Source organism: Petaurus breviceps, unplaced genomic scaffold (assembly GCF_028583685.1).
Source record: "Petaurus breviceps papuanus isolate PSGF00001 unplaced genomic scaffold, PetGlider_PUasm1.0 216, whole genome shotgun sequence".
Lineage (NCBI taxonomy): Eukaryota > Metazoa > Chordata > Mammalia > Diprotodontia > Petauridae > Petaurus > Petaurus breviceps.
In genome coordinates, this window is record NW_027185867.1 from 8,550,151 (window position 1) to 8,576,196 (window position 26,046).

Here is a 26,046-nt window from a genome sequence, read left to right on the forward strand (position 1 = left end):
ATGTCAAAACCAAACAACAACATGGGAAAAATGTTAGTATTAGTATATGGGCCTTTGCCTTAGAGAAAAGTGTGGGATCAGTATAAGAACTGCAAAGTTTCCCAATAGCAATCCACTCTCTTCTGTTCATGTTCAGTTCTGAGCACAACTCATTATGCATTTAATGTCTGGTCAAGATTTGTGTACTGATATTCTATGGCTTCTAGAGTTGAATATCAAAATCTTTGTAGAAGTGAGGTTAGGCATCACCCAAAGGGACGGGTTGTAGCCTGCACTATTAGTAGGCATGCTTTTATTAACAAATTCTCCTATCTATAGGAGCAGCAGATATTTCCCCTCTTTCTACCGTTCACGTTAGTCTCTGCAGAATTGAGGTTAAGGATCACCCAAACAAAACAGTTGCAGTCTGCATCATTAGTGGGTGTACTTGTATCTAGATGTCAGTGGGAGGATTTTTTACCCACCAAGGCTCACATTCACAGGAGTAGCAGCAGATGAGGCAGGAAAGAGCGGAGGGAAACCAATGAAGAGGATTGGCGAGTGGTGCCACAAGAGCAGGGATGGGAACACGCTCAGTAAGGGCTCTCTATGCCATGGCCCTGACAGCGCGAATGAATTCTCTAATTTAGTGAGTTGCCATGGGAATGAACCTGGGCCCTTAAACCAACTGGGTGGTAGCGAAGGGCGGTGGTGTTCTGGCGTGGGTTTGAATTAAAGTGGCTGTTGTGGAATCTGGGTCAGCATATTTGATAATTGAGGGGCGCTTTATGTGCGATGACCCAGCCGACGAAGCAGCAGTGTTGTGGGAATGGAAAGGGAAGTGACCCCAATCTCAATGCCATTAGCTCAGGGAAGACGGGGAAGACAGCTGCCATAGCCACACAAAAGAGGAAATAGAACCTGCGAGCGGAAGCAAAACCTTTACCCTCTCGGGGATTACACATTCCTCCGCGCCGGAAGAACGCGGCGTTTTTTTTTTTTTTTTTGTCTCCTCCCTCTGCCCAGTTCCTCTTTCTTCTTATAGCTTCCTCCCAGGAGGTAGGGGGTGGGGGAAGTGGACTCAAGTGTCCCTTGGGGGGAGGGTGAAGCCCTTCTCTAGCCGAGATGAGCAATTGGGATAAGGGGCCTTTAAAGCAGCGGCGGAAGGATCCTGTGGCCGAACAGTAGGCGGAGTGATCTGACTCCGCTTCGACTTCCGGGGGCGTCTGTGGGGGCTCGAGAGGAAAAAGGCCCTAAAGAAACAATAACAAACAGGAGGAGGAGGAAGTTCTCCGACTCTCTCCGGCAGCTGTGGTTCTTGCGGGACTATGAGCTCTATTCTCTGCAGGGGGACGTGAAAGGACCCGGCGGGGCTCCTGCCGCCCCCTCCTCTCTGATTTTGCCCCCAGTCCACAGCCCGGGGGAGGGGGCATCCTCTCCGTGTGGACATGGCGGGTGCGGGGCCGGGGGGCTACGCGGCCGAGTTCGTGCCGCCCCCGGAGTGCCCGGTTTTCGAGCCCAGTTGGGAGGAGTTCACGGACCCGCTCAGCTTCATCGGCCGGATCCGGCCCCTGGCCGAGAAAACCGGCATTTGCAAGATCCGACCTCCCAAGGTACGGGGGTGGGGTCGGCTTCTCTTTGCCTCAGTTTCCCCAGCCTCGGGTTCCTCGGTGCTGGACCACCTCTTTTCTCCACCAGGAAGGGCTTTCTTGAATCATCTGTTGTATTGGGAGGGGGGCTCCTGTGCCCCCCTCCTGCCCACCCGTCTCGTGCAGATGCTAGGGGCCCCCTGGAGTGTTGACGGGGCCCGGGGGAGGGGGAAGGGAGGGTGGGGCGGCTCCATCTGCGCCGCTTTGTCGTCTCCTTCCCAGCCTCCTCTCCCTGGTTCGACTTAAACTTGCACCAACTGCTTTCCCACTCTTTCATCTCGGGCTTTGGCCTTGTGGGTGTTTTAACGAGGCGTGGGGAGACTTAGTTGTCCCCCAGGACAAGTGACACAGTGCGGGTTACAGCTGCATCGAGGGGGCATTGCCAAGAAGAGGCAGGGAGACGCCGCTGACCCTCTAAGCTCTTCCTAGTGTCAGCAGTTGTTAGTGTTCTGAATGAGGGAAAACGTTCAGTTCATTCTTTGATCCTAGATACTGTGATTTATGTATCTTTTCTTCTGTCCTACTCAGCTGTGCTAGGTGGGGCTGAAACACTTCTTACTCTTAGTGGGCGAGAAAAGGGAGATTTGGTTGTGAGAAAGGGGAAGGGTAGGTATTTACTTAATGTGGAGATCTGAAACACAGAGTTACCGAAGGTGCTCAAGGTCAAATAGGAAATTGGTAACTGAGGTGATTTTTAGAAGGCCAGGCTCCCTATCTTGTCCACTGGGTTGTGTTTACCCTTTGGTTTGCCGAACACCTTGGATCAAGATGACCATTTTGATGAAGATATTGGTATTAGGCATTGTTAAAGATGTTTTTAAAAATCTCTAAAAACACATTTTTAGAGATATTCATGTGAAGGTACTGTAAAATGTAAGGACACAGAACTTAGAAGAGTAAAATGAATATTGAAGATGAAAAAAAATCCATAATTACTATTATGATACATTTGCCCATGCTACAAAGCTTCCACTTAGCTTATTTACAGAATTTTGGGAGTTTTCATATTTATTACTGCTTTGTTTTAAAGGCAGCCTGGTGTAGTGGATTGAGTACTGGGCTTGGAGTTAGGAGGAATTGTTAACAAATCTTTTCTGTGATATTTACTAGTTTTGTGACCTTGAGCAAGTCACTTAACCTCCTTGAACTTTAGGCAGATCAAATTTTTAAGCCAGAGACTGGCCAACCATCTGCAGTGGTGTAGTGAGTTTCTGCACCAAGATTTCCCTTACATATCCTTACAGATTCATTTGTATTATATACTCACTTATCCTTCGGATTCATTTGTGTTCCAAGAATCATTTTAACCTTTTTTTTTTTAATGCTTTTAAACTTATCAATAGTTATGATCAGTTTTTTACTTGTTAATTATAAATTCCCTTCAAGAGTTTCTTTGGGGACTTAAAAAGCTTGTATAATTCGTAAAACAATTGAAAAAGCAAGCTAAATTTTCCATTCTAGAACTTTATTTAACAAAGAGAAAAAACAGTAGCACTTGCAGACAATTTCATGTCAGTGCTGACAGAATTTACAGCATTGGATAGTCACTACTTTTTATCTTTTTTTTTTTTTCCAGCTTTTTAAATGGCTTTACTGTTATGTTAGTCAAATTAAGGTTGAGACTCTCTCCCCAAATTCACTTAAACTTTATTCTCCCAAAAACTCCACCTTAAATGTTATCACATTTCAGTCAGAAAACTACTTTGATTTGAAAGTTATAATCACATTTTTGTGTGTTCTCTCATATGTACATTGTTGTTTTAAAATATTTATTGTGTATCCTGATACTAGCCGTCACACATCTCATATGTATGGCATGGTCTCTTCTCTTGATAGATTTGCATTCTGAGGAGCTGTGACACAACACAAGTACATCAAATACAAATACTTCACAAACTTGGTTGCTTCCACATTCAATTTTTCTTTATAATTTATTAGACTTGAAGGGAAAAGTTTTTGTGGAAAATAAGCCTTTATTAAACTTACCTAATGTGTCTAAGATTCTTTGTGAGGAAGACTATGAGAAAGAGCTGTTGATATATGACAGTTGTTTTGGATAAACAATATTGAAATTTTGAGACCTTTCTATGTTAATAGATGACTGAACATCATATGACTTAATGTCTTCATGATTTGTGGCAAATTATTCCTTAAACTGTAGGCATACATTCTCTGTATATTAAACATTAATCTTTTTTATTCAGGATTGGCAGCCTCCATTTGCATGTGAAGTTAAAAGCTTTCGTTTTACTCCTCGAGTCCAACGTTTAAATGAACTTGAGGTAAGTGTGTTATTGCTGGGAGTATCATGTAATTTTTATGCTCAAGGAGCAATTTTTTTCCTTTCTGTCCCATTTCTTTTCTTCATATGTTCAGGGAGGGAGATTTTTAAAGCTTATGTAAATATTGCTCAGGAGAGGCAGCATGGGTTTAGGAGTCAGAAGGTCTTGAGTTTGAGTCTTACTTCTGATTTCTCCTGACTGTAAGATCCTGGGCAAATCACCTAACCTCTTGAAAATCAAGTGCTAATCTGTATTGACAGGAAATTCACTAACATTGTTGAAATAAAAGATTCCATGCTCTACCTCTACCCTATGTTAGTTCGTAGTTACTGTTAATTAGAATGAACTGTTTGAAGCATGGAGGGTGGGTCTGATTTATTTATTGCCTAAGAAAACTACATCAGTTTTTGCACATAGCAGATGAACAGGGAGAATCCTATGTCTGTAAGATACAAATTGGCTTTTCCCCTTCTAGGTTATTATTTGTAATTAAGTCTTTTCTAAATAATTTTGTGAATAAATTTTCAGTTTTCCACCTACAGATTTGGTCTGTGTAAAGCAGATTCATTAATAAACTTAACAATTTTATAGGAAACTTGTGTGTTTTTCACTTTTGTTGTAATCTTTTATGTCATAGTTCTTGAACTATTCCCTTTCTTTTTTATGTTCTATAAGTTGTAGGCGTCGTCTCTCCCTCATTCCACATAATCAAGTCAGTTGTCAAATCTTGCTAGCTTGTCTTCACTCTTTCATCCAATCCCTTCCCTTGTCACATAGCCATTAGTTTAGTTTAGGCTCTCATTTCTTCTCTCCTGGATGATTGCAGTGACCTCCTAATTTGTCTTCCTGCCTCAAATTTCTACTCCAGTCCATTCTCCACATAGCTGCCAGAGGAATTTTCCTTCTGCACAAATATGGTCCTGTCATGCCTCTATTCAGTAAACTGAAATGTTTCCCTGTAGCTTGTGGGATCAAAAATAAATTGCTCTGGTTGGCTTTTAAAACCCTTTACAACTTGATCTCTCCCTGTTGTTCCTTATTATGTTTCACTCCTTTTTTTGCACTGTACAGTTCAGCAAAATTCTTTTTTTTCTTCTGTACCTTACCCATGGCACCTCCTCTTCTGTTTTCATCCTTTTGCTCTGCAGGCCCCCATGCCTGGAATCCACTCTGTGCTCACCTCTGCCTCTAAGAGCCCCTCAGTCTCTTTGAGATGCACCTCAGACACCACATGAAGCCTTTCCTGATTCCCTCTGTCCCCACCTAACAGTTGTCTTTCTCCTTAACTCTACTGTATTTATGCAGTATGTGTTTATATATGTACAGGTTGTTTATCCCAACAAAATATAAATTTCTTGGGAGCAGGGGTGATTTCATTCTTTGTACTGAGATCCCCAGTTAGCTAGCACAGTATCTGCTACATAGTAGATACTTAATAAATGCTATTAACTAATTATGATCTAATTATACATCACTATACTACACATTGCATGGTGTAGTGGAGAAAGTGCCAGAGTCAAAACAGCCCTGGATTTACATGCTTCTGACTAGTTCTGTGATTTTAGGTAAGTCACTGAACCTCTCTGAGCCTCAATCACCTTTGAAATAGGATTGATAGTTACTCATAGTACCTCATCTTAAAAGGTAGTTGTGAGGATAATTTTATATACATACATACGCTGTATACATTATTTATCTGCATATATACCTATATATACTTTATATACATATAAGAATATATATATATAAAGCACTATATAAATATCTATATTATTACTTTTTAACAATTAAATAGAAAATCTAGTCTACTTCACTGAGAAGATTGAAAGTGTCTAATATGAGCTCGCCTAACCAGTTTCATTCCTCAGAACTTCTCAGTGTCAACATTTAATTTCTTTTCTTTCTCTTCATAGGAGAATTCATCCTTATTTCATACTAGCTTGATTTTATTCCTTCCTGCTGCCTTCATAACCTTGTTCTGACAGTCATTTGCCCTCTTTGACACATTTCTAATCTCTCCCTCTCTGTTTGTTGGCCCTTTGTTATTTGCCTACCAACATGCTTCTCCCTCATTAAAAAAAAAAAAACCTCCCTACTCCATCTAACAATCCTTCTAATTCTCTCTTTTCCTTTGCTACCATATTTCTTGAAAGTATTGTTTATTTATTGTCTCCACTTCTTTACCACCCTCATTCTTTTTAGCAGCTTGAAATCTGGCTTTCAACTTTAGGATTTATGGCAACTGCTATCAACAGTCCACCACTGACCTTCATGTGATGACCTTTTTTCATTCTTTACCCCTTGATTTCTTAGAGTATTTGATGCTGTTGACCTTCCTTTCTTCTTGGATTCTTTATTCCTTACCCTTTAGAGATACCATATTCTTGTAACTCTCTACATCTTAATTCCTTAAGATATATATCCCCTAAAGTTCTGTCTTTGGTACTCTTCTGATCTCTTTCTTTTTATTTTTTATTTTTTTATTTTTTAAAGCAATTGGGGTTAAATAACTTGCTGAAGGTTACACGGCCAGGTATTTCTGGGTGGGTGCTAAGTATCTGAGCCTGGATTCGATCCCAGGTCATCCCGACTCTGGGGCAGGTGCTCTTACTGACTGTGCTACCTGGCTGCCCCTCTTCTGATTTCTTTCTAATGCTTTTTCCCTTGGCAAACTTTCACTTTAAAATTTAACTGCTATCTCATTTGATATGTTTCTTAAGTCTATTTTCTTTAGGGTAAAGATGATTTTATTTTTATCTTTATGTCCTCACAATGTAGCAGAGTGCCTTATACTTAGTATGTTTGAACTAAATTTCATTGATGGTTTAACTTCATATATTTCTGATATCTAGTGTGTTTATTTCTGTGTTTTGTGTCTCAGGCAATGACCAGAGTGAGGCTGGACTTCTTAGATCAACTGGCAAAATTCTGGGAACTTCAGGGATCTACTCTGAAAATACCTGTGGTGGAGAGAAAAATCCTTGATCTGTATGCTTTAAGCAAGGTAAGGGGTAAGCTTAGTTTAGAAGTTAAGACTAAGGCTAACAAGTTTGTTTCAAATAAACCTGGGAGGAAGACAGGGATTCCTGGGTAGAATTTGATGAGAAATGGAATATCATTTTAATTTCATACACATGATTAATTGGAGTGATAAGAATATAGGCTAACTTTTAAAACTATGGATTTAAATTTTTTCTCACATGTTTAATTACCTCTCACCAGATTGAATGCTATGGTAGTGCAGAATATACAGAAGACTCATTACCTTCCTCGTAATAGTTTTTGCATTTTGAGGTAACTGAAAAGTATTCTTGTGTATTAACTTTTTATCTTTCTACTTCTTAAACAGAAATGCTCTTCTGAAGACAGTACCATATAGTAAGAGTTTTCATTTCACCTAGTCTGTAACGTGTCATCTAGTCATGTTTTCTGTTTAGTTGAGGGTACCATCAGCTTAGTAGTCTAAGCAAAGTCCTGGAAATGATTCTCTTTGTCGGTCTCTTGTTTTCAAGTTACTGCACCTCTCTGTACCCTGTAAAAGTAGAATAAACTTAATCTGACTTTTAAAAGTAGATAGTACTGTAAAATTTGTTGCCAACATGTTTCATCACATGCCAGTATGAAGCATCTTGTGTATGCCAGGTATTTTGGATACAAAGATAAAAGTAAAGTAGTTCCCTCAAGGGGCTTACATTCTGTTACTAAAATACTAGACAATTGTAGTGGTTATAACTTATGAGGGATAAAACTGTAAGTAGTATTATAGATATAATCTGAGTAATTTTGTAAAATGATCTGTGTTTATTTTTGTTTCAAAAAACAATTGTTTTAAAGTAGAAATTGCTTCTCATTTATGTTAAAGTTAATTTTACAGTAATACTTTTCATTTAGAGTAAAAAGAGTGAATTAATAGTTGCATTTTTTATTAGGCACATTTGAGCTCAGAAGTCTGAGAAACATAGTATTGTGCTTAAAAAAAAACTGTTGACCTGTGCTGCCTGCAAGATGGTATGGTCAAGTTAATTGTCTGCTGTGGGTTATATGAAAATCAATAGTAACAACACTGTTAATTATGGCATATTTTTGGTGGTGCTCATGTGTCTTTGTGTAGGAAATCATTGTTAGAGTGAAAGTAATATTTTGTGGGGTTGGCTAGGTGGTGCAGTGAATAGAGCACCGGCCCTGGGGACAGGAGGACCTGAGTTCAAATGCGGCCTCAGACACTTAACACACACAAAACTAGCCATGTGACCTTGGGCAAGTTACTTAACCCCAATTGCCCTCCAAAAAGCAAAAATAATAAAATTAAAAAATTAAAAAAAGAAGAAAGTAATATTTTGTTTAAGAATTTCTTCTTTATTTTATATCAAACTATATCAAATTTTTTTTTGGCACTTGACGCTTTGTTTAAATTTTTGTATTAGCTTTGAATACATTTTAGGGTATAATAAAAATAAGAAATCCTTCCCTAAAAGTTACTTTAGCAGTTGTATTTAACTACTAGTACTTTTACTATAGAATTTCTTTAACCTTCAAGCCGAACTTAATATAGGACAGTTAAAAAAAAACCCTCAAGATATCACCATTGAAAGTGTCAATAAGGTTTATAACCTAGGCTAAGCTGACCTCGTGTGTTTTTTTCTGAAGCAATGTTATAGTTAAAAGTTACATGATAGGAAGTTAGAATACATTGTAGATTTCATTCTTATTAAGTGAAAAACTTAATTATAGAGTATATTTTCTTATTGATAGTTCATTGAGCCTAGTCAGAGAATTTATGTTGAGTAATTTAAATTTAAGTATACTCTGTGATGTTTAGGTATCCCAGATTTATTGTGCAACCTTTAGCAAATACATCTGAAATCTAAAAAAGTGATTGCTTATAAGACTGTAAGCACTGGGATTCAAAACTAATGAAAGACTATGTAGTAATTATCTTTGCATTTTACAGTGATTTTGCTTTCAAAGTGGAGACAGTGAAGTTGATGGGTTTTTTTGGGGTGACTGTTTACAAAGCATGGTACTATATTGGCTAGTCAGAGCTTCATCTTGGTTTAGAATATTATAGATATTTAAGTTGAGAATTCTAGTGGTTTGGGATTGTTAGGTAAATCTTTTAAACTTAAAAAAGTTATATGTGGTTAGTTTTCTTTTTGTTACATATTATTTGCTCTGGGGATCTTGAAACACTTTAGCCTTTTAATATTTTTTAAGGTGGAAAGGCAAGTTTTCAGTCTTGTTATATTGGATAGAGAACATGCCTCTAAGCTAGGAAGATCCTGTGATCCTGTTCCATCTTGTAATGGCTCTGTGACCTTGGGCAAGTCACTTCTCAACAGTGGTAACTGTAAAGTTGCTTGTTGCTGAGAAAATGCTGACCTGGATTGGTAGAAGGCATTTCCTCATCTTGGAGTTTTTTATATGAATTCAATCACAGGTTCAGTGTCTATTCCTATCACTATGATGGTTTCCTGTTGTCACTTTCTTTTTCTTAATCCCCAGTCATTTACTCTTAGTATCTAGATGTAGGGCTTAGACTATGTTATTAGTTAAGTCACACTAATTTTAAAAAATGTAACTGATTAAATAATAAGCAATCCCATTCATTCTGCCTATTAAAATTGGCCCCAATCTCAGGCAGACTCATATTTTTAGAAGACTGAAATTTTGGCCTATTCTGAGAGAGGGATTGGGAAAAAGTTTATATTTTCAGATACTAGACATGTCTAGTCTATTGCAATTCTGGAATCTCTCAAGAGGAGAAATCCGGCTTTATCACTTCTTAAGCTTTTGTATATTTGTTCTAATGAAGCCAAGATCATGGTTATGATTCTTTTGTTTCATTTCATGACTGCACACTGCTAACACTAGCTGTGCCATTGATCATAAGGGAAACTGGGTAGGTGAGTGTGGATGAATTAGTACTAATAGATAATTAGTACCAGAAAAACCACTGCATATACAGGCCTTAATGATAGTGGGACAGCAGTGTTTCTTTTAAATGTGAAGTAGAGTCTGTTATATCATAGCTTATATTTATATACTGCTTTATAGTTTACAAGGTGCTTTCAACAGCCCATTGAAGCAAATGGTGTAAGCCTTGTTATATCAATTTTACAGAATAGGTAACAGGTTCAGAAAGGTAATGTGAGTTTCACTTGAGATCAGGCCTTCCAACTCCATATCAAGTGCTTTTCACACTAGATCATGTTCTTTCTATTATATGTGATAATAGTTAGTATTCATCAAGGAACAGTGAAGTTGTTTTCAGGCACGACTTTACTCCAGACTGATAATTGTTTTTTCCATAAAAAAAAATTAAACCCAATTAGAAAATCAAAATACGCACAACTCAGAAAAGGTCCACCAGTTTCTTTGGACAATGTTATGCTTTGTGGTTGTTTTGACACAGCACTTCCCATCAAGTAGCCAAACTCTTTTACAATTATGTGCCCTCAGTGAAGCTGAACTGCTCATTGCTATAGTGCAGAATAATTATTTTGCCACATTATTTTATGGTGTTAATTTCCTGAAATTAACTGGTTTATTTTATATATTTTCTTTGTATGTTTTACCATGCTGAAGAATGTAACTTTTCCTTTGTGTAAATTAAGATGAGGAAATTGAGACACAGGTGTAAAGCAACTTGAGTGAAGTTGGGTAATTTACTTCATCTCTTTGGATATTGGTTTCCTCATCTGTAAAGTAAGAGTGGGGGGAGTTGCGTTAGCCTTTAAGATCTTTCTGGTTCTAATATTCCATGATTCCATGCTTTTGGCTGCAGGTTTGTAACTGTTTTCTTGTAACTGTAGCTTTGCCCTGATTCTTCCTCTTGTTTGAACAATAACACATGCTAAGTAGTAGCTCTATTCTTGATCACTCTGGTCTCACCTACTAATTAGTGCTAAGACCACTGAGTCCCTGGGACTGGTTCTAGTCTCCATACCTAGCTCTGCTGTTTGACTTTGGGCAAGTTCCCTCACCTGAAAAATGAATAGATTGGACTGAATCAGAGGTTGTTAAGCTGGGGTCTATGAGTTAAGAAAAATTTTTTTTATAACTATTTCAGTATAGTTGGCTTAATTCTTAATCTTTTGGCTAGTCAATAAACATTTATTAGGTGCCTGCCATGTACCACGTACTGTGCTAACTAAATACAGGTTAAATTGAAAATAATCAACAGAGGGTAGGCAATAGAATTAATTAAGGAAGTTGGGAAAGGCTTCTTGCAGAGAGTGAGATTTTAGCTACACTTGAAGAAAGCTAGGAGAGAGAGATGAGGAGGGAAAACTCATTCCAGATATGGAGGATAGCCAGTGAAAAAGCCTGGGGTCAGGAAATGTTCAAAAAACATTAAGAGTAGTGTCACTGGATGTATCGGGGAGGATGTAAGGTGTAAAAAGACTGGAAAGGCAGGAGAAGGCCAGGTCATGGAGAGCTTTAAATGCTAGAGGATTTTATATTTGGTGCTATGTATTTTATGTTCTTTGAAACGTTTTTCTGAGAAGGATCTATAGGCTTCACCAGACTGCCAAAAGAGTTCCTGACAGAAAAGATTAAGAACCCCTGGACTACATGATCTCTTAAGCTCTTTTCAGTTTTAACAGTTTGAGATATTCACATCATACAATCCAAGAATATCAGCTCCTATGAAATGAGACCTATATATATTTATTATATTGTGCATATAATAACATAATAACTTTTATTAGATTTAAAGTGATTTTGCCCAGTGGCTAGTCATTATATCATTCCAGCAATATAATGTTCTGCAGTCAAGCATACCTCCTGCTGACATGATCTTTCTCACGTGTCGACCTCCTGAAGTAGCTAGGTGGCACAGAAGTGCTTAAATTAGGAAAACTTGAGTTTAAATCCTAGACATTTACTAGCTGTGTGACCCTAGTTAAGTTACTTTACCTTTATGCGCTTCTATTTCCTTATCTGTAAAATAAGGGAGTTCAGCTTTACGGTCCCTTCTAGTTCTATATCTCTGACCTGTGATTCTGTGTCAAATAGTCTGCCCCTAACTTCCAGAAATTTTGGTCCCCTCCTATCTTTAAATTCTCTCCTTTCAAATTTATAGCCTCTGTGAATTTTTGAAACTTTGTTTAGCTCTAGTCACTCTCAGCACTTAACGCACATATTTTGTTCTATATGAGCATGCCTGTTTGTATGTATTTTTTCATGGATCTGTGAAACCATCACAGACCTGTTTTTCATGTGCTTTCATTCTATCTCAGGTGGCAATCTCTTTTCAAGGTACAGGTTTTGTATTTTTGTGTTTTAATTTTCCATTGATATCTAATTATTCAGGGCTTTATATAATATGAATTCAGCAAATGTTCAGACTTACTGACTAGTTTGTTGTTATGCAAACACTGTTTTAAGCAGTTTAAAGCCTTTAAAAATAATTTTAAAAAATCTTGCTGCAAGTTTTGATAATTTTGTTTTTGCTGGCACACTATAGAAAAAGAATTTTAGAGATTTAACTCCAGATTTTTTTTTTTGTATACTAGATATAGAACCAGATTGTTGAATAGAATTTCTTCTTCTAAAATTCTTATTTGCTTCTCTTTCAGATTGTTGCCAGCAAAGGAGGCTTTGAAATGGTCACAAAAGAGAAGAAGTGGTCTAAAGTGGGTAGTCGATTAGGCTATCTGCCAGGGAAAGGAACTGGGTCCCTGTTGAAGTCTCATTATGAAAGGATCCTTTACCCTTATGAGCTTTTTCAGTCTGGAGTCAGCCTTATGGTGAGTCATTATTCTTTTCAGAAATTGGCCCAATACAACTTGTCTGCAGTATCAACTTCAGATAGACCTTCGTATTTAGGTGTCATGAATAAATTTCTGTTCTCTGAAACAGAAGTGGTTTAGAATAAGCTAGAAGTTACCCAAATGGAATTAGATTGCCTCAGTCACGGTGGCCAACAGTAAAACAAATGTATTTAAAAATTTAAAGTCAAATTTGTTTCATTAATGAGCAAGGTTTGAAGATTTCATCTACATTATTGGAAATATGCTTTTGTTTTTCCTAGCAATTTACAATGATTCTTTACATTTTACTACATCAGTAACTTAAAGGTTTTGTGATTTCATCAACATGGTATACCTGATGCAGATTAGAAATTCTCTGTGACTTGTGTGTGATGTCACCTAGTAGCCAGGTTTTTTTTTTTACCTCTCTGAACTTAGCTAGACTGATATTTAGATATTACATAGAGTCTGACAACTGGCTCATGTTTTAGACTTCCCAGAAATATAATTCTCCCTGCTTCAGTTTATTGGTTGTTTTTATCTTTTTCTCAGTGATTTTCATGCCTGGTGCCTGATCAATGACCCTGTTGTTCTTTTGTGCTTTGAACCTTTAGGGCGTCCAAATGCCCAATTTGGATATTAAGGAAAAAGTGGAGGTTGAGGTCCTCAGCACTGATGCCCAGACTTCCCCGGAGCAAGGCACAAGAATGAATATTCTGCCGAAGAGAACCAGACGCATAAAATCTCAGGTATCCAGGATCCATTGACCACCTGAGAGAGAAGTACGGTGCAATAGAATTGACTAGAAAGTGTATTTCTTGTCATTGGATCTCATTTATATATACTAGTTTTTATACCCCAAAGAACTTTCTCAGTCTCTTTGGGAAACAGGTTGAAGAAATTGTGAATTCTAATTGTTCTCAGATTGACAAGCAATCTGTTTATTAGGAATATTTCTCAACAGAGAAAGTAAACCATGTTTCCACTCTCATTTTGTTCAGTTAAAAAGATTTTAGAAAGTCATTTAGGGAACTTGGATTTGGAAAGTGTGGTTTTGTTTTTCATTTGTTATTTCTATAAGCTGTCATAAAGTAAATTTATATGAGCCTTGGCTGTCCTCATGTAGCTGCTATATTGTTCATGAATCTTAAAATACTATCATTTCAAGGACAGTGTCAACAAGTCAGTGAGCATTTATTAATCACCTGCTATGTGCCAGATGCTATGCTAAGTGCTGGGCTTATAAAGAAAGCCAAAATAGTGCCTGCTTTCAAGGAATTCAGTGGGGGAGATAATATGCAAACAACTATGTACAAAGAAGATACAGACAGGATAAATTTTAGATAATTACAAAGGAAAAACACTTAAGATTAAGGAGGACTGGGAAAGGCTTCTTGCAGAAGGTAAGATTTTAGATGATACCTGAAGGAAGCCAGGAAAATCAGGAGATGGAGTTGAGTGAAAGAATTCTTTTTTTTTTTTTTTTTTTCATTTTGGAGGGCAGTTGGGGTTAAGTAACTTGCCCAAGGTTACACAGCTAGTTTTTTTTTGTGTTAAGTGTCTGAGGCCTGAACCAAACTCAGGTCCTCCTGACTCTGGGGCCGGCGCTTTACTCACTACGCCACCTAGCCTTCCCCTGAGTGAAAGAATTCTAAGTATGGAGGACCATTGATGAAGATGCCTGGAGTTGAGAGATGGAATATCTGGTTCAAAAAACAGTATGGAGGCCAGAGTTGATGGATTGTAGAGTATGTAGACAGGACTAAGCTGTAAGAAGATTGAATGATCAGAGGGGACCAGGTTATAAAGGGCTTTGAAAGCCAAACAGAGGATTTTATATTTAATTCTAGAGGTGATGGGGGCTAGTGGAGTTTATTGAATGGAGAGGAGGTTGATGTGGTCAGGAGTGATGAGACAGGAGACAGGCAGATCCACCAGCAGCTATTGCAGTTGTCCAGCATGAGGTTATGAGGGCCTGTACAGGGTGATGACAGTGTCAGAATAGAGAAGGGGGCATATTCAAAAGATGTTAAGAAGGTAAAATTGACAACTTGTCAGCTGATTGGTCAGGAGTGGAGGATGACATATATATTGGCAGCCTGGGTGACTGGATGGCAGCATGCCAGAAAAATGCCTTTTCTCCTTTGTATCTAATTTTCCTTTGTTTCCTACTCATTCCATTCTGTTCTTGTTTGGTTAAAAGACTTTTTAAAACATAAGGTTGTTTGTTTTTTTTTTTTGCCTTTTGGAGGGCAGTTGGCGTTAAGTAACTTGCCCAAGGTTACACGGCTAGTTTTTTTGTGTAGGTGTTAAGTGTCTGAGGCCGGAACTGAACTTGGGTCCTCTTGACTCCAGGGCCAGCGCTTTACTCACTGCACCACCTAGCCAACCCCATAAGTTCTTTTTTTAGATGAGAAACTTGTATCATTTAATTATTGAGTGGGGTGCTTACAACATGGAGCAGTAGTAGTTTTCTGGTGGTTAGAAAATATAGGGTTAAAAACTAAGGTATTTAGTTACTTAATAAGTTACTCTCCCTTCTTGGATTTCCTTTTAAGAAGGGAATGAAGAAGAGAAGTTGAGAGCAAAGTTCTTCATCGCTTTACTTTATGTATATAATGTGGATGTACTTAAAAAATTGGGCAGCTAGGTGGTGCGGTGGATAAAGTGTGGGGCATAGAAAAAGGAAGACTCATAATCCTGAGTTAAAAATGTGGCCTCAGACATTTACTAACTGTGCCATCCTGGGCAAGTCACTTAACCCGGTTTGCCTCAGTTTCTTCATCTGTCAAATGAACTGGAAAAGGAAATTGCAAACCACATCAGTATCTTTGCAAAGAAAACCCTACATTGGGAGGTGGCTAGGTGGCACAGTGAATAGAGCACTGGCCCTGGAGTCAAGAGGACCTGAGTTCAAATCTGGCCACTTAATAGCTGTGTGACCTTGGGCAAGTCACTTAACCCCAAATACCCTGCCTTCCCCCCTCCAAAAGGCAAAAAATCCCCTCAGACAAACAAAAAGAAAACCCTATATTAGGGCATGAAGAGTCGGAGATAACTGAACAACAATAACTTAAAAGTTGCCAAAAATGAAGTTTTCATTAGTTTTAAAATGAAAACAAAATTGGTTCTGGTCCCCTGGAGAGAGTACTTTTGAGAAAAAAATTTTTAAAAATCAAATAAGTTAGTACATGTAAAGCAGTGGTGTCAAGCTCAAATAAAAAGGATCCTTGCAGGCTACATATTACTTGAAAAACCACAAATTAATATCTCTATTGTATTATATTTGTACTTATTTTGCTAAACACTTTCAAATTGCATTTTAATCAGCCTTAGGAGTTACACAGGTCAAATGTGGCATCACCTAGCTGTAGTAAGGGACATCTACTGCAAACGTAGTTCTCCTTTAGTGCTGAGTCCCTTTGTATAGTTAATTCCTAAAAATTATTTTATATCATTCTAATTGCAAGGGATTGAATAAATATTTACATTATGGTCCTTTGATCTGAAGCATTTAACTTTTTGAAATGGTTTGTAATAAGATGTTATTTTGTTTTACAGTAGTAAAGAATAGATTGTATTAGTGTTTGTCATTGTATTATTCCAAAAGTAACCTACACTTGACAGTAGTCAGATAGGGATTTGAAGAATAAATTCTAAGTGGAAGATAATTGTTTCATTAGAATTAGAGCGCCAATACCACATTAATGATCATATCCTCTGTACCTCAAAACAGAAAATTTGTGTTTTGTGGCAGAATTAAATTTGTTTGGAATCTAGGATTAGAAATGAAAGTTTTGGCACTCATTCTATGCTATGCAGCTAGGTGGCTAAGTGGATAGAACCCTAGGCCTGGAGTTAGGAAGACCTGAATTCAAATACAGCCTCAGACACTTTTGTAGCCGTGTGGCCTTGGGAAAGTTATTTAACTTACCTCAGATTCCTCACCTTTAAAAGGTGATAATAATAGCATCTACCCTCAAGGATTGTTGTGAGGATCAAGTGAAATATTTGTAAAGTGCTTAGCACATGAAAGACACTATATAAAATGCTAGTTGTTGTTGCTGTTATTGGTCTGCCCCAGATTATTTTTCTCTTTCCCTTTACCTCCTTGTCCTTCACTGAATGTGGTAGACTAATCTATTTGGATTATAGATTTAAGAGGTCTGTATTTAATTCTGACTCATTCTTACATTGGTTAGCATCTTTTGCTTAGGTGCTCTTAAAGAAATTATTTAATACATATATTCATATGGGAATGTGGTATTCAGAATATAAAATGTGCAGTAGTTTCTGTGAAGGGATATTTAACCTTTTTGAAAGATAGAAAAATTTTTTCATAGAAAGGGGAAATGAGTAGTCCTTCATGCCTTAGTGAAAGTGGATTTGGGAAGAGGAGATCAAACTTTTAAGATTAAAGCCAATTTTATGGGATAAGAAAAGAAGAGCTTGAATATGGGAGGCTGGGAGTTTCCCAATGCTCATGTATTTTTGTTTGGCTTTTAGGCAGAGACTGGAGAAGTAAGTAGAAACACTGAATTGAAGAAACTTCAGATCTTTGGAGCTGGGCCTAAGTTGATGGGCCTGGCAATAGGAGCAAAGGATAAAGAAGGTAAATTTTGTTTTTTTGAGCAGGGAAGTGAAATAAAATACAGGAAGAAGTGTTATCAGTAATAAGGAAAAAATAACTTCGGTGTTAAGAAATATGAATTATTGTTATAGTCAGGATTTTTTTGCTTTGAGGAACCATACAGATATATTTATAATTTACCTAGAAATTCTCTGAGTTCTAGATTTCAAGTTTGACTTCTAGCTAAGTCATTATATAAGTCTCTATATTGTGAGAAACCATATTATATTTATTGGGCTTTTATGATGGTTAGGAAGAAAGATTTGCCTCTCATCTGCAGCATATAAACTTAGTACTGTTTTCAAAGTTATATTTGTAAGGAAAGGTAAAATTAGTTTTTTTGTCACATTTTGCCAAAGCTTTTTAACTCTGGTTTTAAAGGAAGATTGATTCAAAATACTTGCAGAATTTTAAAATTGCTTTAGGAGCAGTGGAAAGATCTCATGGTTAGAAGTGTTAAATTAAAAAAAAAATCTGTGGTTTTATTGATCTGGGTAGGATAGATAACAAACCCTCCATGACAGTGTCATAAATAGGGGTGGCTAGGTGGTGTAGAGCACCAGCCCTGGAGTCCGGAGGACCTGAGTTCAAGTCTAGCCTCAGACACTTAACACAACACTAACTTTGTGACCTTGAGCAAGTCACTTAACTCCAGTTGCCCTACCTTCCCCCTGCCAAAAGTAAAAACAAAAAAACCCCCAAAAGACACAGATAAATAAACAATACCATGAATTATTATGGAAAGCCATTTAATGGTGAGCCTTTTCAAACTTAGGCTGCTTTATCATTAGGTCTATATTTGCAGCTTTTTCAACTTAGTAGGAGTTGACAGAACAAGTACTCCATTAGTATAACTTTCAGGATCCCAGGGTCAGTCACCTCCATGCCCAATTATGATTTTAAAGTAGGAGCTCAGTAGTGGGAAAGGTTTATAATTTAAGAGTTACTCTTTTTTTTTTTTTTTCAAAGCAATTGGGGTTGGTTAAGTAACTTGCTCAAGGTTACACGGCCAGGTGTTTCTGGGTGGGTGCTAAGTGTCTGAGCCCGGGATTCGATCTCCAGGTGTTCTCAACACTGGAGCCGGTGCTCTTACTCGCTGTGCTACCTGGCCGCCCTGAGAGTACATGTGTTGTAGTCCTCACTTTGGGAAGAGCAGTATTTATCACCAGATACTTACCTTTGAGACTTGCTTTATATTTATAAATAGTGGTAAAAAAAAAGATTTGTGAGATTTTTATATAAATTTACATAAGTTTTTGTTTTATCTGTGTAACAATTCAGACAGTCTTGAATTCAGTTTTACCAAAGGCTGGATGTAATGTGTTTTGACTACATTTAAAGAAACCTAAGACAATCTCAAGACAATCTTAAGAACATGTAATAATTCCTTCTTTGTGAATTAAAAAATAGGCAGTACAGTTTCATAATTCAGTATATGGATATATGAACTGTAGTGGATCAAATAAGAATGGCACTTGATTTCTTAAATACTTAACATGGTTTGGTTGAATTATGCTGATTATTTTCATCCACTAAATTAAACACTTTTGGTTAGAAATTCTCTTTTTTTCCCTACAGCCTTGCTTATGTTTCTACTGTTCCTCTACACTTAAAGTCCAATGGTCTTGAAATGTTAATCTTACATTACTCCTTGTGCAAGTACCACATAACAGCTTATTTATATTTTTACTTTCAAGATGAGGTCTCTCGAAGACGCAAAGGTACGAGGTCAGAAGCATTTAGTATGCAAATGAGACAACGAAAAGGGACTCTTTCTGTTAACTTTGTAAGTGTTATGGGGCATTCCAGGATGGAAAGTATTTGTTAGCTATGTATATATCTCATGTAAAAGATACATTAAAACTGAATTTGGAATCATAGACTTTGAGAGTTGGAAAGGGTACTCAAGAGTTCTTCTGGACCAGCCTTGAACCATGTCATGCATCTATGTTATCCCACAAATCCTGTCATCTAGCCTCTCCTTGAAAACCTCCAGTGACTGGGAGCTTATTACTTGTTAAGCAGTCTGTTCCATTATGAGATAGTTCTTATCATTAGGAAGTTTTTTATTCATGTTGAGCTAAAGTCTGCTCTCCTCTCACTTCTACCTATTGGTCTAAGATTTACCTTCCAGACCTAGGTTGAAACAAGTCTAATACTATATACACAGGGTAACCTTTCACTATTTAAGTTTTTTCTAGATTAAACTATTTAAGTTTTTTCTAGACATAATCCCTCCCTGCTCTGTCCTGGTCAGATCACATCTGGAGTGTTGGATTCAGTTTTGTGCACCATAGGAAGTACATCGGTAAGCTAGAATGTTTTCAGAAGAGGGCAGCCAGAATAATGAAGGGCCTCTAGTCCAGAGCTTCTTAAACTTTTTCCACTTGAAAACCCCTTTTTGAGTTTTGTCAGTGTTCATTAGCATTGTGTGGCTTGATGGCATACTCAGTGCAAAGTGCGTGTGCTATGTGTTCAGAAACAAGGCTGCAGTGAACTTGCATGATATAACATGGGTAAGTGCTGTCAGAAACATTTCAGATTCATTAAATGTTTGATTTTGAATTAATTTTTGGTCATTGTACATTCAGAAACCTTTTACTTTTTGCCAAATTTTTCATGACCCCATATGATGTCAAGACCCACAGTTTGAGAAGTGCTGCTCTAGGCCATGTCATAAGGATTAGTTGAAGAAATTAGGGATGTTTAGCCTGGAGAAGAGATAACTGATGAGGAAATGATATTTATCTTAAGATATTTAAAAGGCTGTCATTTTGAAGGAGGATTAATCTTGTTCTGTTTGACTTCAGGAAGGCAGAACCAGGAGTCATTAGTTGAAGTTGCAAAGGGACAAATTTAGTTTGTAAAAAAAATAATGTCCTACCATCTTGAGCTGTCCAAAAGTAGAATGGGTTGTCAAAAGATGCATTAGATTCCCTCTCTCTGGAGGTGTTTGAGTAGAGGCTGGATGACTATTTCTTGGGTGTGTTGTATCTGGGATTATTTTTTTCATGTATAGATTGTATTGTCAAGGGCCCTGGAAGCATGTGAGGTCTGTGAGTTCTCCTGTGAATGAGGCTAAGTCTCATATTTGATCCTAGAATGAGACAATTAATTTGCTTTCTTTGGCAATAGGCTTCACTCTTAAACTATTGGGTTCTAGGTTCAAAGATGGATATAGTATTACCAGCATTGGAGAAATAACTTACTCATATGATGTCTTTGTGTATATGGACAATATATTGTTTACATAGAAATTACTATATAAAGTACCTAATAAATGCATTGTTTTACTGCTTTGCAACAAGATGATTACCTTAGTTTGAACAGTTATTTAGAAGTTTAGATAGAAGTAAATTGCAAGTTGTGTTTCTTTTCATTATTTTTATTATTCTTATAATTTTTTTAAAGCAATTGGGGTTAAGTAACTTGCTCAAGGTTACATGGCCAGTTATTTCTGGGTGTGGTGCTAAGTATCTGAGTCCGGGTTTGATCCAGGTCATCCCGACACTGGAGCCGGTGCTCTTACTCGCTGAGCCGCCCCTTAAAAGTCCCCGAGTCCAACACTCTTCTTTCCATCATTGTTATGAAACATGACTTTTGACCAGTTTTTTGGTGCTCAAGATTCTCTTTATATAAAAGGACAAAGATCCTCTTGACTTGATAAGCGCCAGAAACACTTTTTAGGCAGTTGCACTATACCAGGTACCTAGTTGTTTGTGCAGTGTGTGGTTGTGTTTGTTTTCCAGTAATGAACATTTTTCTGTTCTAACTAGTGAGCTCCTACTTTGGGATTGGGTATCATTTGTTACTTTTTTACAATAACTAACAGATGAATTTTTTCCCTCTTCCCCTACCCCCCCATAGGTGGATCTCTATGTTTGTATGTTTTGTGGTCGAGGAAACAACGAAGACAAGCTACTTCTGTGTGATGGGTGTGATGATAGTTACCATACGTTTTGCTTGATTCCACCTCTGCCTGATGTGCCCAAAGGAGACTGGAGGTGTCCTAAATGTGTTGCTGAGGTACAGGCCTAGTTTTGAGCACTTTCTTTCGTTTTTTAAAAAAAATAGTTAATTTATTGATTTTTAGTTTTAATCATTCACTTCCATAAGTCTTTGAGTTTTAAATTTTCTCTTTCTCCCTCTCCTCCCCCTCCCCAAGACAGTGTACAATCTGATATAGGCTCTGCTTATACATTTATATTAAACATGTTTTCACATTACTCATGATGTAAAGAAGAGTTAGAATGGGAAGAAGCATGAGAAAGAAGAAACAAAACAAAACAACAAAAGAAGAGCAAGTAGTTTGCTTCTGACTGCATTCGACCCCAAAGTGCTTTCTCTGGATATGGATAGCATTTTCCATCATGAATCTTTTGGAGTTTTTTTAGATCCTTGTATTGCTGAGAGGAGCCAGTTCTATGAATGTCAGTCATTGCACAGTGTGTCTGTTACTGTGTACATTGTTCTCCTGGTTCTTCTTATTTCACTTAGCATCAGTTCATATGTCTTTCCAGGTTTTTCTGGTCTACCTGCTCATCATTTTTTATGTGAGCATTTTAAAAAAATCAACCAGAAAATCACACAAAACTCTTCCATAAGCTCGTGAAATCTTTTTGATTTTTTTTTTAAAGCAATTGGGGTTAAGTAACTTGCTCAAGGTTACACGGCCAGTTATTTCTGGGTGTAGTGCTAAGTATCTGAGCCTGGATTCGATCCTCAGGTCATCCTGACGCTGGGGCCAGTGCTCTTACTTGCTGTGCTACCTGGCTGCCCCAATCTTTTTGATTTTTGAAGAACTATATTAGAGGGAATCAGAATTTTTAGTTTGGTAGATTGTATTTGCTTTGCAAAGGATCTTTTGTTACTTTGAGTGCTGGATAGGTGAAACCGCAGACTGCTATAGATGATTGAGTTTTTTTGAATACCTTCTAAAGGCTTTCTTTTGCTTTTTAAATTAAACATTTTAGTGATTTAATAAAACAAATAGGGTGGGACAGGGGCATGCAGAGCATAGGATCTAGGCACTCATCACATATACTTCTACCCAGAGCATAACTGGGTAATAAGTCTTGTTTTGATTGTATCTTACTTGGAATTTGATGAGCTATTTTAATTAGAGCAATTAGGAAGAAGTAATTAACTGCATTTTCTGGTAAGTATGGACATTGGGATATTCTGCAGAAAAGGGTTGGTCCCCTTTCAAGAGGTGGATACAGTGCCTAGGAGTATTTATAGATTCATGTCTAGCTACTGTAGTTTATATTTCCTGGATCAGATAATTGAAAGTGTATTCTTTTCTGGAGCAGCAAGATGGTGCAGTGGATAGAACACCTGTCCCAGAGTCAGGAAGACCTGAGTTCAAATCCAGTTTCACATTTGCCACGTACTAGCTCTCTGATCCTGGGCAAGTCTCTTAACCCTGATTGCTTGTCCCTCTCCCTTCCTCCTCCCCCTGCAAAAGAAGAGGAAAAAAAAGGAAGTGTATTCTGTTCTAAATCTGCATATGTGCTTGTATGATGGTTGTGATGATGGATGAGTAATGTGAAGAAGTTGTTTTTCCTAGCCAGATAACTTAATCCCTTTTGTCCTCTTTTTATGTACATCTCTCTTTCTTTTCCATGGTGAAATCCAGTAACTTGAAAGACTGCTGTGGGCTTGGTTCCATTCCATTAGTACTGCATTGTTTGTGCTGGTGCCAGAGCTTATTGCCATCCCTGAGAATTAAAAACTGTTTTATTACCTCTTTCCTTCTTTGCCAGGTAGAGTGTGTAAGCCTATAATATTGCAGGTGAGGTTCTTTGATCATTTTCCCTGATGCCAAATTGGACAGCATATGTATTTCTCAAATAAGCCAATGTTCAGAACTGTTTAACCCTCAGAAATTGGAAGTATCTTGTCACAATTCTGTCAAGCACATTTCCAAGGAATGTGACATTTAGTTTTGCAATTTTTCTTTCTTACTCCAGGAATGTAACAAACCTCGAGAGGCCTTTGGGTTTGAGCAAGCGGTTCGAGAGTACACCCTCCAGAGCTTTGGAGAGATGGCAGATAACTTTAAATCAGATTACTTCAACATGCCAGTCCATGTGAGTCTGTGTCTAAGGGCTGGTTTAAGGGAGGTGGAAGGATTTACAAGTTTCACACCCTTTGGTTTCTTTTTCTTTATTTCTTGCCCCTGCCTTCCTTCTTGCTCCTCCTTTTTTTCTTTAAAAAATAAAGGGAGGCAGGACACACAATATGAAAGATGTAATAGAATATGGGACTTGAAATCAACCTGGATTCTAATTCTTTCACTGACTCTCTGATTTGAGAGCTCCTAGTACGGTGAATTGGAAAGAAAGCACTAGATTTGGAGTTGAGAGACCAAGTTTAAGGTCTAGTTCTAACACTTAATCTGCTGTGTGATTATGGGTAAGTAATTTATCCTTTGAGCCTTTCACTTCCTCATCTGTAAAATGGGGTTAATAATACATGTACTATCTGTAGCACAGAGTTTTTGTGAGAAAAGTACTTTGTAAACATTAAAGTTATGTTTATTAAAATGTGAGGTATTTCCCTGTTAAGTAAATGTTGATGACTTAATTTCCTCATAGCTCTTTGGGAGTAATTAACAACAGAGAAGCATGAAGTACATAGCAGTTGCTTCTTTTGTTTACCTGTTTGTAATATAGGATTTGCTTTTTTCCAAAGAGTATTTTCATTGGCTTTCATGGTGTTCTATCAGGACATTTTGCTAATTCTGTTGAAATTCTACTTTGATTTTTACCTCTTCCCTTTTCCCTTTGATGTTCTGTTTCATCTTCTTCCTTTTCAGTTTTGATACAGCTTTCTGTAGAAAAAGGTTAATTACACTTACAGATGGTTTTCTGAGGACCCCAGCTTGTCTATTTTAAATCCCTGTTACCTAGTGAAAAAATCTGGGATCTAGTCTGCCTGGACCTGGGAGCTTTAGAGGTTTGTCATCTTATAACAGTTGCCCTGCATATCATGTCATGATCATTTTTACTCATTAGCCATTCTGTTTTTCTCTAGATGGTGCCCACAGAACTGGTAGAGAAGGAATTCTGGAGACTGGTGAGCACCATTGAAGAAGATGTCATTGTGGAGTATGGAGCTGATATCTCTTCAAAGGATTTTGGAAGTGGGTTTCCTGTAAAGGATGGTCGGAGAAAGATGATGCCAGAAGAGGAGGTGCAAACTTCTGTGTACCTACAGCTAGACTGAGCTTTGTAGAGCAGCTTTCTGCTCTATAAAGCCTTCCCTTATTATTTTGGACCAGAGTAATTTTGACTTACTAAATATATGTTAGTGCCACCATGAAAAACAAAAAGCACATTTTCACCTTGGTGCCTAGACTTGACTAAGTTCAAAGAACATTTTGACTTGAGGCTTATATGATGATAAAAAACACTTTAACTGATTTGAAATGCAGTGGATTTAATAACAAGTGAATAAGATATTTGATCCAGTTAAATTTCTTGAGTAACCTCATTTTGAATTTTAAGTGGTTTTTAAAATAAAATTCATTGTTTTTTAACTTTATACTTGGTAAACCTAGGAGTCGAGTCTCAACCCACCCTTCTTTAACACTTATGATAGAGACCATCATACACTCACACAAACGTGAGATTCCATAAGATCATGATGAAGTCTACTTTCCAGGCTCCCAGGGGAAAATGTTCTGTGGTTGTGTGGGGAAAAAAAAGAAATTGCTTATTTCTCTACCCTTTATTTTAGTTTCTAACTTTTTCTTTACTTGTAATTGTCTAGTAAATCTAAGTGGCTAACTGTATCTAGTAGAGATGCTTTTTAGAAGGAACAAGGTGTCTTAAAAATCGATAACTTTTGTTTTTACATCACCTTTCCCAACCCATTGCATCATCCATTGTAACAAAGGCCAAAAAGAAAAGAGAAGAAAGGAGTTCAGCAAATCTGACACCAACTGAGATAGATAGTATATGCAGTGTTCTGTAATTCCACCTGTGCAAAGAAGGCAGGGAAGTGCATTTTCTTATCTCTTCTCTCAGGCCAAGCTTGGTCATTTTAATTAGGTAGTATTCAGTTTAATTTTGTTAGTGTTCTTTCCATTTACATTGTATACATTGTTTTCTTGGATCTGCTTTTGTAGTATGCATCAGTTCAAATGTCTTCCCATGCTTCTCTAACTTCCTCATATTTATTGTTTTTATAGTACAGTAATGTTCTGTTATATTTGTGTGCCACAGCTTGTTTAGTCATTCCAATCTCATTATTTGCAGTTCTTTGCTACCATAAAAAGTGCTGTTATGAATGTTTTGTTATATATGGGATGTTTCTGTCTGTAAGATCTCTAGGTCAAGGGGTATGGACATTTTATAAGCTTTTTTTTTTAATGTTTAATTCCAAATTGCCTTCCTGAATGGTTAGACCACTTTTCCTTACTCTTTTCAGACCTGTCTGATTCCATTCATTTTCTTTATAGCTCTGTCCAGTTCTGCCCAGTTCCTTTTTAGCACTGCCCAACTCTTTGTTATTCTAGCTAGCTAGTTTTTTTGTTTTTTATTTTTATATTCTCTTAAACTTTCACTGGTTCTGAGTGGGTTTTACTTGTTCTAGTCTAACTCTGTAATGGAGGTCAGGAGAAAGCCATGATATTTTTTTGTTTTGTTTTTAATTTTTTTTTTTTTTGCTTTTTGGAGAGGGGAAGGTAGGGCAGTTGGTGGTAAGTGACTTGCCCAAGGTCACACGGATAGTTTTGTGTTAAG

The 26,046-nt window shown here is 37.4% G+C and overlaps 1 protein-coding gene across 3 annotated transcripts in view; it reads left to right on the forward strand.

Annotated features, from left to right (window-relative positions):
- Positions 1 to 1,034: 1,034 nt before the first annotated feature.
- The window catches only part of KDM5A (lysine demethylase 5A), a 115,409-nt gene continuing 90,397 nt past the window's right edge, over positions 1,035 to 26,046 (forward strand). For all 3 annotated transcript variants that reach the window (XR_011169494.1, XM_069094363.1, XM_069094365.1), the window contains exons 1-10: positions 1,035 to 1,592; positions 3,833 to 3,910; positions 6,792 to 6,914; positions 12,493 to 12,663; positions 13,281 to 13,415; positions 17,173 to 17,278; positions 18,994 to 19,082; positions 21,164 to 21,322; positions 23,269 to 23,388; positions 24,335 to 24,493. Coding sequence is in view for 2 of the 3 variants with exons in the window: in XM_069094363.1 (XP_068950464.1) it covers positions 1,428 to 1,592; positions 3,833 to 3,910; positions 6,792 to 6,914; positions 12,493 to 12,663; positions 13,281 to 13,415; positions 17,173 to 17,278; positions 18,994 to 19,082; positions 21,164 to 21,322; positions 23,269 to 23,388; positions 24,335 to 24,493 (1,305 nt within the window). In the remaining variant the exon portion in view is untranslated. The remainder of the gene's footprint in view (positions 1,593 to 3,832; positions 3,911 to 6,791; positions 6,915 to 12,492; positions 12,664 to 13,280; positions 13,416 to 17,172; positions 17,279 to 18,993; positions 19,083 to 21,163; positions 21,323 to 23,268; positions 23,389 to 24,334; positions 24,494 to 26,046) is intronic.